The sequence below is a fragment of the Anoplopoma fimbria genome, chromosome 14 (genome assembly GCF_027596085.1).
Source record: "Anoplopoma fimbria isolate UVic2021 breed Golden Eagle Sablefish chromosome 14, Afim_UVic_2022, whole genome shotgun sequence".
NCBI lineage: Eukaryota > Metazoa > Chordata > Actinopteri > Perciformes > Anoplopomatidae > Anoplopoma > Anoplopoma fimbria.
Genome location: NC_072462.1, coordinates 640633 through 655613, shown reverse-complemented (window position 1 = coordinate 655613; position 14981 = coordinate 640633). Strand labels below are relative to the sequence as shown.

Here is a 14981-nt window from a genome sequence, read left to right as displayed (position 1 = left end):
TACTGGTTTAACAGCTTTTAATACAGTTTGGTATCACATGTTGTGTGTTTCTCTTAATCTGAATCAGTGAAGTACAAGTATCACGTAGCAGGTGGTGGAAATACATTACGTTACAGTCATTTAGCAGACACTTTTCTCCAAAGCGACTTACAGTCAGTAGTATGTTACATATCATTCACCCATTCACACACTGATGACAGGCTACCATCAAGGTGCCACCATCAGACTCTAACTAACATTCATCATCAGTCCACACCGATGGCCTTCAGGAGCAACTTGGGGTTAAGTGTCTTGCCCAAGGACACATCGACTGCCGAAGCCGGGTATCGAACCACCGACCCTCTGATTGGAGAACTACCTTGCTCTCCACTACGCCACAGCCGCCCCACTTCAGTAAAGTACCTCCAACTTGTAGTTTAACGTTCTGTTACTTCCTCCTCCGTCTCTGAGGGTTTGTTGTCTGTGAAGTCATGACTTCCTAAATCAGTCAAACCAACACTGATGATCAAGATGATTATTTCACAATCAAACACTTTATGCAACATGTTTTTCCTCCTCACCTTCAGCAAACACGGTTACTCATCGAGCTTCAGGACGCCCGACTTTAAGGTATAAGTACCACAAGTATTCAGGATACGCTACGTATCACATACATCACAACCAACACAGCCTGATGAAACTGGTTGATGTTTCTGTAACAAATACAGTAAAACAAACAAAAAACGACTCCAAGCTACTTTTATAAATAAAGTTTTTATCTTCACAACAAACAGATCTGAGAATATTTATGAAATAAAGTGACATTAACACATTTTTAACACAGAACAAGAAGAGCAGACGGAGGAACTTTGATTACATTGAGAGCAGCTCTATGGATGTTAATATCATTCATGTTCTCCTGAGGATGAACCTCTCATCTAACACCACCATCAGGCCAACATGTTAATGCGTCTAATAAAACAGAGAGATAATATTCAGATTACTTTCTATGGAAGACTTTTAAATCATGAAAACACTTTTTCCTGGTGAATTAGAATATATATAAAATGTATTATTTTATTGTTTTTTATATTCTTTCTGTCAAACATGTGACCTTCTGTGATTCTGGAACAACGATGTTTGAGTGTAAATGTTGACGACTAGAAGCTGTTATTTAAATGTTGTTTTATTGAGTCATGTCCTCTTTGATTTGATGTAAAGATGTATTTACATGTCAGTGTTTTGAAAGGATTGAATTCAAAGCTCACAGACCTTGATTTATTTTTCTGATCTGCTTTTTGAAGAACATCAGAGTAATGATGTGTTACTTCCATGTTGATTATGTGAGGCGGAGTCTGGAGGCAGAAGCGGATCCCTCAGCTCGTCTGAACGGATGGGTGGCGGTGGTGTGAGATGTGGGCCGAGACAGGAGCTCCTCCTTCCTCTGGTCGTACAGATCCTGAAGGATCAGACCCTGCTGGTGCTCCTTCTCAGCCTGAGCTCTCTGCTCCAACCGAAGCTGCTGCTGCTGCTTCATCTGAGCCTTCAGGTCGGCCTGGTACGCCTCCGAGGTCTGCTTCAGTCTGTGAGGACCAACAGAGACCAGATCAGTCAGGAAGGAGATAAACATGTGATGTCACAGAGACATGATGGAGATAAACATGTGATGTCACAGAGACATGATGGAGATAAACATGTGATGTCACAGAGACATGATGGAGATAAACATGTGATGTCACAGAGACATGATGGAGATAAACATGTGATGTATGGAACATGATGATGATGGAGATAAACATGTGATGTCACAGAGACATGATGGAGATAAACATGTGATGTCACAGAGACATGATGGAGATAAACATGTGATGTCACAGAGACATGATGGAGATAAACATGGAGGTAAATGTCTCCTTGATGTTTGTTGACCTTCTTTTCTCCTCGTCGTCCATCAGCTTCGTTTCCTCCGCTGCTCTGTTCATCTCGTCTCTTTCTTTGGAAAGCTCCATTTGTTTCTGTAAGTTCAGGTCCACTGCAACACACACACACACACACACACACACACACACACACACACACACACACACACACACACACACACACACACACACACACACACACACACACACACACACACACACACACACACACACACACATACACACACACAGAGAAAAGGGTCAGTCTGATGATTGTTAATGATTTTAACTGTCATTTAATCTACTAGAGGTTAATCTAAATGAATGTAAACACAGATATGAGGTTTCATCAGTCTTCTCCTTAAACATCTCACATGAGGTTCTACCAAAGAAAACGGAGGAGTTAGTGACTTGTTGGGGACTATTTTCAGCAGCGGATTAATCCACATTTGGTGCTGTGGTTAGTACTTATATGTGAGACTGTGTGTTTTAATGGAGATCTATGGAGACATCAGGGTACCTGTTAGTAGTTACATCCACGGCTGCTTTGAGTCTCAACATGAAGATAGTAAATATAATATATTTATATATATACTATTCAGAAGTAGAGGAGCTCCACCACTCTGGTTCTCTCACGTTTGTGTTGGATCTGCAGCCTCCGGGCCTCCATCACCTCCTCCATCAGTCTGTTCCTGGCCTCTCTCTGCAGTCGGCTCTGCTGCTCCCTTTTGGTCCAGACCTCCTTCAGCATCTCCTCCATCAGCTGCTCCGTCTCCTCCTCCTCCCTCCTCTGCGTCTGCAGCTCCTCAGACAGATACTGCCGGTACCTCCTCTGCTCCTCACACAGCTCCACCTGAACAACAGAGAGAGAAGCGTCTTCATATATTCATTCTTTAATATTTGGAGTTGTTTAAAATGATTTCACTGCAAAATTAATTAATTTGGTTTAATTATGTTGCTGCTTCGAAAGGAACAGAGTCTGCTTTATCACTGTATCACTGTATATATAATATAAAACAATAATATAAAATATAATATAATATAAAATAATAAAATAAATAATAAAAATATAATAAAAATATAATAAAAAAAATAATAAAAGATAATATTATATAATATAATTAAATTAAATATAATAAAATAAAATATAATATAATATAAAATAATAAAAAAATATATATAATAAAAAAAAAAAAAAAAAAATAACATTATATAATATAATATAATATAATTAAATTAAATATAAATATAATATAATATAATATAATATAATATAATATAATATAATATATATTATAATATAATATAAGTCACTAATATAATGATAATAGATCTGAAGTTCCTGATCATATTGATGAAGGATAAAAGATGGATGTATATAAGAGTTATATATGACATGTTTATTATTATTAACATAACTCTGGTTGGTTGATCAGATGAGGTCATTTGTGTTTTCTCTAATTTAAATGTTTATTTATTTATTTGTCAGCTGATCTGATGTAAACAGAGCTGCAGCTTCACTGTAATATTAATAATAATAATTAATTAATATAATTCTGTAAATGAGAGAAAACATCTCTGCAGTTATATTTATTCATGAAGCTAAAACATTACGTGTGTTTGATCTGAATCATAAAACCTTTCTTCTTTTATTCACTATCAATACACAGTTATTATTATTACTATATATTATTATTATACAGTAGTAAATATTATTGATCCTGTAATATTCATCCTGACTCAACCTGTTGTTTCATAAACATTTTATTTCTTCCTCTGTTTCAGAAACATACATTATAATATATTATATTATAATATATTTTCATATTTCAGTTTTCTCGCTGATCTATAATAAATACTGATCAATACTCAGCTGGTCTATGATCAATACTGGTGGAACAGCAGCCATCAGCTGATCGCTGGTGTGTAGCAGAACTCTGACGCCCTCTACTGGTCACTATGGATAACTACATGTACTACATTTACTGCAGTACTGACATGTTGGTGCAGTTTTACTGGTTTTACTGGAGTTTTTCCAGTTTGTTGAGGTTGAACACAACTACGTCTGTTAAGTCAACAAGTACTTTGTATTAAATCTAAAACAATGAATCTTATTTTCATGTTTGTTTGGTAAAATATGAGAAGTAATCAGTAACTAAAGCTGTCCGATAAATGAGTTAAAGTGTACCAGAAGTAAAAGTACCTCAAAAAAGAACTAGAAGCCACAGTACTTGAGTAACTATCCTTTAGATACATTTTGTTTTTGAATATATTTGTGAATTATAATTCCCATTTTTCTTTAGATATTTTTAAATAAATGTGTATAAAAGTGAAAATCATTGTGGAATGTAACTAAACACATAAACTCAAGTACTCTACATAACTGCAGTTTTGCTGTACTTTGCAGTACTTTAGTCAAGTATTTTGATTTTATGCTATTTTGTCCTTCTGTAGTTACTTCATAAGATTTTACAAACAAAAGATCATATGATCATATTTATTAAATATGGTTCTACTTAGTTCCAATTCTAATGTTAAAGCTTCTACTTTGTGTTACTACAGACTTTATTTGTAAAGTATGCAGTAGTACCACATACATACATACATATAGTACTATAAGTTTAAAGGTGGTAACATTTATTTAACATTATTTATTATTATTTTATATGAATTAAAGGTCAGTTTTTCCTCCTCTGTGAGGGCGATCCAACATTATGAGTACTTTTACTTCTGACACTTTAAGTAAAGTACTTTTCACTGATAACAGAGTATTAATACACTGTGGTGTTACTACTTTTACTCCAGTCCTCGGCGGACTAAAGCGTGTGCGCCTCTCTTTACCTTCCTCTGAGCCGCTTCCTGTTTCTCGTCCACTTCGTGCTGCAGCAGCGTCTGCAGGATGTTCATGTCCAGCTGCAGCTCGTCCTGCTGCTCTCTGGACAGACGCCTCATCTTCAGACGGAGACCCTGATCCAGCTGCCGCCGCCGGGTCCGCTGGTCCTGAAGAGTCCGCTGCTGCTTGCGCTGCTGCTGCAGCCGCTGCATCTCCTGCTGCTGCAGCTGAGACCACCAGAGACCAGAAACCAGTTCAGACCTCCTCATGAAACACACAGCTGAGACCACCAGAGACCAGAAACCAGTTCAGACCTCCTCATGAAAGACCACCAGAGACCAGAAACCAGTTCAGACCACCAGAGACCAGAAACCAGTTCAGTTCAGACCTCCTCATGAAACACACAGCTGAGACCACCAGAGACCCTCAGACTTTCCTCATGAAACACACAGCTGAGACCACCAGAGACCAGAAACCAGTTCAGACCTCCACATGAACAGATTCAGTCATAAATGTAAACCGTCTGAGGTTTCAGCTCGGCTGAATGTGTCTTTTTTTGGGTCACATGACGGACAGATTGTCACCTGATTGGACAGACATCTGGTCAATCCTCACTTTTCAATTTCGCTGTCTGAATTCAACCGATTCAGTTTGAGAAAGTTGAGTTTATGACTATAAGATCATGAAATGAATGTGTTTACATGTGCATTAATGTGTGTAAACAGCTCCTCCTGTTCTTTAAGGGAGAACTCTGATAGAAACCATGAAAACACATGAACAGGTTTCTATCAGAGAACATCATGAGGGCAACGGTTTCTCAGGTAAGAAGCAGCGTGAGCGTGTAAATAAATAAATAAATAAATAAACATATAAATATATAAATAAATAAATATATAACATATAAATATATAACATATAAATATGTAAATAAATATATAAATAAATAAATATATAAATACTTAAATATATAAACATATTAATGAATAAATAAATTAATTAATTAAATAAATATATAATATACAAATATATAAATAAATATGTAAATATATAAATATATAAAGATCTAATATATAAATAAAAATATAGCATATAAATATATAAATACTTAAATATATAAACATATTAATATATAAATACATAAATAAATAAACATATAAATATATAAATAAATATATAACATATAAATATATAAATAAATATATAAGTATATAAATATATAAATAAATATATAAATAAATACTTAAATATATAAACATATTAATGAATAAATAAATGAATAAATAAATAAATATATAAATAAATATATAAATACTTAAATATATAAACATATTAATGAATAAATTAATTAATTAATAAATAAATTAATAAATTAATTAATAAATTAATTAATAAATTAATTAAATAAATAAGTAAATATATAAATATATAATATACAAATATATAAATAAATATGTAAATATATAAAGATCTAATATATAAATAAAAATATAGCATATAAATATATAAATATATAAATACTTAAATATATAAACATATTAATATATAAATACATAAATAAATAAATAAATATATAAATAAATAAATAAATAAATAAATAAATAAATAAATAAATAAATAAATAAATAAATAAATAAATAATAAACAGACCATGAGCTCCTTCTCCTCCTCCCTCAGCTCTCGGTACTTCTGTCTCTGAAGCTCCGCCTCCTCCATCTGACCCCTGATGACCTCCAGCTGCTGCCGGTTCCTCTGCCGCCGTCTCTCCTCCCGCTCGGCCTCCCTCTCCTCTTTGGCTCGGCGGTCTGATTCCCACAGCTCCTGGAACAGCTTCTCCTCCTGCTGCTGCTGCTGCTGCTGCTGCTGCCGGCCGCTCACCTGAGCCGCTCGCTCCAAACACACCTGCTGCTCCCGCCGTCGGCTCTCCACCGTCCTCAGCTCGTCACACTGCTCTCTGACGGGACGGGAAGTATCCGGATACTTTACTGCAGTACATCATGTAACTCCTTCATATCCTGTTGAGTTTCATCTACAGCAACGACTCATATTCTACGAGATCATCATGTTTGTAGCTTCAATATATACTCTGATATGTAGTCCTGTTAAAAGTACAATATGTACTCTGAGATGTAGTCCTGTTAAAAGTACAATATATACTCTGAGATGTAGTCCTGTTAAAAGTACAATATGTACTCTGAGATGTAGTCCTGTTAAAAGTACAATATGTACTCTGATGTTATGTACAATATGTACTCTGAGATGTAGTCCTGTTAAAAGTACAATATGTACTCTGAGATGTAGTCCTGTTAAAAGTACAATATGTACTCTGAGATGTAGTCCTGTTAAAAGTACAATATGTACTCTGAGATGTAGTCCTGTTAAAAGTACAATATGTACTCTGAGATGTAGTCCTGTTAAAAGTACAATATGTACTCTGAGATGTAGTCCTGTTAAAAGTACAATATGTACTCTGAGATGTAGTATGTTTTTTTTTTTTAAATGTACTTACTATACTAGCTGGATGTTAATGGGCAGCCTGTGAGGCTTTTAATGTGAAAGTGTTGAGGAGGAAGTGCTCCACCAGGTGAGTTTACCTGAAGAGCTGCTCCATCTTCTCTGAGACCAGCTGCTGCCTGTCTCTCTCTCTCTTCTCCCTCAGGCTCTTAGCTCGTTCTCTCATCTTCGCCTGTCTCTCCACCGACGTCTCCGTCTTCTCCTCCATCTCCTGCAGGAGCTGCTGCTCCTCCGTCTCCAACAGGGAACGCAACCTGGACAGGTGGAGAGAGACAGGTGAGGACAGACAGGTGAGGACAGACAGGTGGAGAGAGACAGGTGAGGACAGACAGGTGAGGACAGACAGGTGAGGACAGACAGGTGAGGACAGACAGGTGGAGAGAGACGGGTGGAGAGAGACAGGTGAGGACAGACAGGTGGAGAGAGACGGGTGAGGACAGACAGGTGAGGACAGACAGGTGGAGAGAGACAGGTGTGGACAGACAGGTGGAGAGAGACGGGTGGAGAGAGACAGGTGAGGACAGACAGGTGGAGAGAGACAGGTGAGGACAGACAGGTGGAGAGAGACGGGTGGAGAGAGACAGGTGAGGACAGACAGGTGGAGAGAGACAGGTGAGGACAGACAGGTGGAGAGAGACGGGTGGAGAGAGACAGGTGAGGACAGACAGGTGGAGAGAGACGGGTGGAGAGAGACAGGTGAGGACAGACAGGTGGAGAGACTAGATAGTATGGAGACAGACAGGTTGAGACACAGATGTAGAAAGGTAAGACAGGTAGAGAGGTAAGATCAAAGTCCAGAAGTATCATAAGTGTCCAGTACTTGAGTAGATGTTCTTGATAAAAATAGACATAATGAGACATAATGAGACATAAAGAGACATAATGAGACATAATGAGACATAAAGAGACATGAAACATATGAGACATAATGAGACATAATGAGACATAAAGAGACATAATGAGACATAAAGAGACATAATGAGACATAAAGAGACATAATGAGACATAAAGAGACATAAAGAGACATAATGAGACATAATGAGACATAAAGAGACATAATGAGACATAATGAGACATAATGAGACATAAAGAGACATAAAGAGACATAATGAGACATAATGAGACATAATGAGACATAAAGAGACATAATGAGACATAAAGAGACATGAGACATAAAGAGACATAATGAAACATAAAGAGACATAAAGAGACATAATGAGACATAAAGAGACATAATGAGACATAATGAGACATAAAGAGACATAATGAGACATAAAGAGACATAATGAGACATAAGAGAGACATAATGAGACATAATGAGACATAAAGAGACATAATGAGACATAATGAGACATAAAGAGACATAATGAGACATAAAGAGACATAATGAGACATAAAGAGACATAATGAGACATAATGAGACATAATGAGACATAAAGAGACATAATGAGACATAATGAGACATAATGAGACATAAAGAGACATAAAGAGACATAAAGAGACATAATGAGACATAATGAGACATAATGAGACATAAAGAGACATAAAGAGACATAATGAGACATAAAGAGACATAAAGAGACATAATACATAAGAGAGACATGAGACATAATGAGACATAAAGAGACATAAAGAGACATAATGAGACATAATGAGACATAAAGAGACATAATGAGACATAAAGAGACATAATGAGACATAAAGAGACATAATGAGACATAAAGAGACATAGACATGAGACATAATGAGACATAATGAGACATAAAGAGACATAAAGAGACATGATGAGACATAAAGAGACATAATGAGACATTATGAAACATAAAGAGACATAATGAGACATAATGAGACATAATGAGACATAAAGAGACATAATGAGACATAATGAGACATAATGAAACATAAAGAGACATAAAGAGACATAAAGAGACATAATGAGACATAAAGAGACATAAAGAGACATAATGAGACATAATGAGACATAAAGAGACATAATGAGACATAAAGAGACATAATGAGACATAATGAGACATAATGAAACATGAGACATAATGAGACATAATGAAACATAAAGAGACATAATGAGACATAATGAGACATAATGAGACATAAAGAGACATAATGAGACATAATGAGACATAAAGAGACATAAAGAGACATAATGAAACATAAAGAGACATAATGAGACATAAAGAGACATAAAGAGAGCAGAAGCAGTCAACCTGTCTCTCCTCTCGTCCATGTGGACTTCCTGTTGGTTCAGAGCGGTTTGGACTCGTCTCTGGACGGTTCCTCTCAGGAAACGTCGGTCTGAACTCTTCAGCCACGAGGTCTTGATGTCCCAGGACTGCTGGTTCTTTGTGAAGTCCAGGACCTGGTCTCTGACGGCGTCCTGCTTCTGTCTGTCCAGGATCAGCTGGTCCGCCGGCCTGGAGGACGGGAACTTTGCTCTCTGTTTCACACAGAAATAAAACATGAAATAAAACAGATCAATGAAGCCGATCAGCTGACTGTGTGTGAGAGTTAAACTCTTCATAAATGTTTTCATTTAACGGATTATTTATTCAATAAGATTTCTATTACAGAAAAATACAGTTTGAAACCAAGTTTCATTGTCTTTAACCTTATTTTGCCACGAGAGGAAATTAGTGTTGAAGCCAAATGAAACATAAACATAAACAAAGTTGACAAAACATAATAAAACATAATAAAATATAATAAAACGTAAAAAAACAATTCTAATACGCTTTCTAAAACAATGTTCATCATCAGGTTACTCATCCTGAGGTACTACTACTACTACTACTAATAATAATAATAAATAAAACAACAATAAAATAATAATAATACAATAAATAATAATAATAAGTCTAGATAAATAAATAAATAGGTCCAAATATAGTCAGAAAACTGTGAAAATGAATTCGTTTTGGCTATTATAAAAAAGAACGGATTAAGCTAAATTAACATTAATTTATGATGATATATTATTTAATTATACTCTCAAAACCCTGAATAATATTTTTTAATGTTATTTATTTCTAATCCTACTTCAGTTTTAAACACAATACTTTTTTTGTTTTTGTGTTTCCATGGCGATGGTTCCCAAAGCAGTTTATTTTACAGTTTATAGATCTCCACAGATTAAACTACTGTCTAATAAAGGAGCGATGGAGCTTTACATGAAGTTATTGATTATTGATTGAGTGTCTGTCTCACCAGACATCTGCTCCTCCTTTGACTCAGCAGCATCTTGTTCTCTCTGGTGATCAGTTCTCTCTGGTGATCAGTTCTCTCTGGTGATCAGTTCTCTCTGGTGATCAGTTCTCTCTGGTGATCAGTTCTCTCTGATGATCAGTTCTCTCTGGTGATCAGTTCTCTCTGGTGATCAGTTCTCTCTGATGATCAGTTCTCTCTGATGATCAGTTCTCTCTGGTGATCAGTTCTCTCTGATGATCAGTGTTAAAGGCTTCACGGACACGAGCTGGTTTTGAACAACACACACACTGGGAGATGCGTTCAATAACCATGGAAACCACAAACACGACGACGTTACATAAGAGCCAGAAACATGATGTCACAGAAACAGAGGCTTCCTCTTATAGAGTATAGTGTCGCTCAGATTCATCCATAAGAGAAGAGAAGAGAAGAGAAGAGAAGAGAAGAGAAGAGAAGAGAAGAGAAGATAAGATAAGATAAGATAATCCTTCAGTGAATATTTCAGCGTTTTTTATTTCGAGCTCTGCAGCGCTGATATGAGCGTACAACGTACAACGTCACTCTGACTGTTCACCACACTGTAATTCACTCTGCATTCTTCGTGCATGGTTTTTTGTTTATATGTCGCTGTATGTGATATTATTGCACATCTCAACACCGCTAACTACTAAGCTAAAACAAATATGCAAAGCATAACTGCGTTTTTCAAAAAGAATGATGGGAAAACACAAACAAACAGAGGAAGAGAGGAAGATGAAGAAATCGCCAGGAAGAAGGTTAGAGTGGAGAAAGTTACTGTAGTCGATAAAGTCTACAAATTCAACCCCGACTGGTTGAAGGATTCGGTTGGCTACTTTATGATGCCGAGAACATGAAGATGTTCTGTAAATGTTGTAAGGAAGCCCATCGGCAATGGCAGGCTCTTCTCTGTTTAGAACCGGAACCCTCATCTAAAACGGGATGCTGTGGTAAAACACAGCGAGTCCGTTCGGCATTCTCGATGTCGCGATGTAAATATAAATGTATATATAATAATATAATAATATAACAATATAACAATAACCCGGGCACGGTGTCTCTGATCAGGACGCTCCGGCAGCTGAAGGTCACATGTAACAGCGTATGTGATGCAAAGGAAGAGATAGCCTTCACTAAATCTGGACCGATGATTGCCCTTCACCATAAAAATGGATTAAACATCAATCCCACATAGACAATGATGTGAGATGTGCTGAGATGGTCGGTCATCAGAGACTCTCTCTCCAGCTACAAGCGGCCCGTCACCTCGCAGGCCTGATAGATGTCCTGATAGATGTCCTGATAGATGTCCTGATAGATGGCCTGATAGATGTCCTGATAGATGGCCTGATAGATGTCCTGATAGATGTCCTGATAGATGTCCTGATAGATGTCCTGATAGATGTCCTGATAGATGTCCTGATAGATGTCCTGATAGATGTCCTGATAGATGGCCTGATAGATGTCCTGATAGATGTCCTGATAGATGTCCTGATAGATGGCCTGATAGATGTCCTGATAGATGTCCTGATAGATGTCCTGATAGATGTCCTGATAGATGTCCTGATAGATGTCCTGATAGATGTCCTGATGATCCTGATAGAGATAGATGTCCTGATAGATGTCCTGATAGATGGCCTGATAGATGTCCTGATAGATGTCCTGATAGATGTCCTGATAGATGTCCTGATAGATGTCCTGATAGATGTCCTGATAGATGGCCTGATAGATGTCCTGATAGATGTCCTGATAGATGTCCTGATAGATGTCCTGATAGATGTCCTGATAGATGGCCTGATAGATGTCCTGATAGATGTCCTGATAGATGTCCTGATAGATGGCCTGATAGATGTCCTGATAGATGGCCTGATAGATGTCCTGATAGATGGCCTGATAGATGTCCTGATAGATGTCCTGATAGATGTCCTGATAGATGGCGGTAGGACGTATCAAACACGGACTGTGAGATTGTGTGTGTGGCCTCGTGGCCAGCAGGTGAGTGTTTTTTATATTAATCACACAGCCCCACAATTTATCTTCTTCACCTATCGTATAGGCCTAGCTCTCCTAGTTATTCTGAAACGCACTGATGATTGGTGGTGGTGTGTGTGTTTATAATGTAAACGTGTATATTTATATTAAGTTTAGGTATTTATTGGTGGTGTATTATATAAAGTCCAATGGTAAAGGGGAAAAAATAATAATATAAAACAAGGGGACTGAAATGTGAATGTCATGTCTACAACAATAGTTAGGCCTATAGGCTAACATTATCAATGAAATGAATGCAAAATTACTTACACAGAATATGAATATGTGGACAATTGCTTGTTAAAAAAAAGGCTACTTTAAGGAATTTAACACTGGTTTTTTTTTACTTAAGGTGTCCTGGCTGGAACCAATGCAGCATTTGATGCTCTTGGACGTACATGTGGAAGGCCAAGTGTGTCGCATTTGGTGCAGATGGTGCTAAAGTCAACATGGGTGTGCATAGGGGAGTGAGTGCTCTACTCTAACAGGCAGCCGGACAGCATGTAATTCCCATTCATTGCATGCCTCACAGGTGAATGTACATACATTGTGCTCTAACTATATTACAGACTAAATGTAATCTTGTCTATTTGTATTAATTTAGTTTTAGTAAGTTGGTGCTGTTGGTGCGGTTGGTGTGTGCAATTTCTGCACCCTAATAAATGTTCTGAACAAAAACCTGTTGTGCCCCCGTTTTTTTTTCTGTGCTCCTAAATTTTGTAACTTAGGGGCACGAGTGCTCCTGAAAAAAAAAGTTAGCGTAGAGCCCTGCCTTCATTAGTCCCACAGTGTCCCCACTGTGGGACTGATGAAGCTTCATTAGTCCCACAGTGTCCCCACTGTGGGACTAATGAAGCCTTCATTAGTCCCACAGTGGGACATTTGCAGGATTACAGCAGCAGAGAGGAAAGTGCAAACTAGAGACATAGTAAAAAACAAGATCAAAACAAGTATTGTAGATAAGTAACTAAGTAATAACACAGTAAAGAATAATAAATAAGTAAAAAAAACTTTATAAATTCGCAATAACTAAAATATTATATAAACAGACAGAATAATGTTAGTATTGCACAGTGGATTGCAGAGATATTTATACTGTCAGTTTTTAGTGATGTGTGGTCGACAGGGAGCAGAGCTGGTTGTGCAGCCCTGTCCATTAGATACACTTCACACTTCCACTGTATCTAATGGACACGCCACTGAGTTTGATGAGACAATTTACAATCAACCCAGTTTAAAAAAATAAAACATGTAAAGACAAATAACAAAACTTAACAGATACAGAGAGCCCTCCTGAGTTAGACTGAGAAAAACAAAAAAGATCTTTAAACTCCACCACAAGGTGTCTCCAGATTAAAAACTGTTCAAATCTCATTTTTAATTAGAGAATAAACTCACACAACATTGTTTTTATTATTTGTTTGACCTGAACTTTATTTGACTGATTTACATTCAGCATGTTTCAAAACATCAACATACTTTAAGTGTATTTAAAGTACATATTCCATATTTGTATCTGTATGTATGGATGTGTAGCAAACATACACTGAAAAATGATAAGACTGAAATTAGATAATAACAACAATGACACAATCTGAACTAATAAACTTTGTCCAGAGACTTTTCTCAAGAACCTATAGGTCACTTGATGGTTGAACTCTAAATTGACCATGTACCTGGACCGACTCAAGATAAGACTTGGGGTCAACTGAACCTTTAAGGTTTTATGACCCGGTGCTGAGATGTTATGAACTAAATCTAAGGTATAGACGTCAAACGACAGATTTAATTGATAGACAATAATTAATGATTCTAATCATCAACGAGTCACTGATTCTACCTGGCCACATTGTCATTCATGTTACTCTTCATCATATTCTTTAATCATCCCATTAATTTGGTTTATTTAATTGTTTATTCATTTATTTTCTGTTTAGTAGTTTAGTTCTGTAGTTGGTCCAATAAATATTTTATCTATAAAGAACTTGATCATTTGATTTGCATGTATATGAAGTAATAGGTTCCTGTACACCATGACAAGAACTCCGGGATTTGTTAATTAATACCAATTTTTTCAGTTTTCCCTATTATTACAAAATTGTGTGGCGTCCTTCATTTGATTTTATGCTAAATTCAGTTTGTTAAACTAATGGTGTGGTGTAATGGAAGCTGAGCACCATCATTCTTTTTATACTCGTTTATGGGTTTATGATTCATAATTGAGTTATTAATAATCATTACAATTTTGATATTAATTAATTCTTATTAATGAAAACTGCAACAAGCAATAATGCTACAGATGTTTGTGGTTATATCCACCATGTGGGTGTGTCTATGTTACGAAAGAAAATAGTTGAAGTATAAAGATTTGGATGTTGATTCAGAATATTGAGATCGGTGTAAAATGCAATGAAATGTCTTTTAATTAAGCATTATTTATTCAGGAAATCTCATTATCTCAAAAAGCTGCT

The 14981-nt window shown here is 36.4% G+C and overlaps 1 protein-coding gene across 1 annotated transcript; it reads right to left on the bottom strand.

Moving 5' to 3' along the window:
• Positions 1-846: 846 nt before the first annotated feature.
• Positions 847-9718, bottom strand: cfap53 (cilia and flagella associated protein 53). The gene is made up of 7 exons (XM_054613007.1): positions 9465-9718; positions 7323-7496; positions 6379-6682; positions 4740-4958; positions 2535-2751; positions 1909-2011; positions 847-1562 (listed from the first exon to the last, which is right to left on the bottom strand). The coding sequence occupies exons 1-7, from the start codon at positions 9716-9718 to the stop codon at positions 1319-1321; spliced, it is 1515 nt and encodes a 504-aa protein (XP_054468982.1). The 3' UTR covers positions 847-1318.
• Positions 9719-14981: the final 5263 nt, after the last annotated feature.

Coding starts and splice junctions, on each gene's coding strand:
- cfap53 (XM_054613007.1), bottom strand. CDS start 9,718: ATGTTTTATTTCTGTGTGAAACAGAGAGCAAAGTTCCCGTCCTCCAGG. Junction 7,497..9,464: donor ATGGACGAGAGGAGAGACAG/GTTGACTGCTTC, acceptor CCACCTGTCCAG/GTTGCGTTCCCTGTTGGAGA. Junction 2,012..2,534: donor GCTGCAGATCCAACACAAAC/GTGAGAGAACCA, acceptor TGTGTGTTGCAG/TGGACCTGAACTTACAGAAA.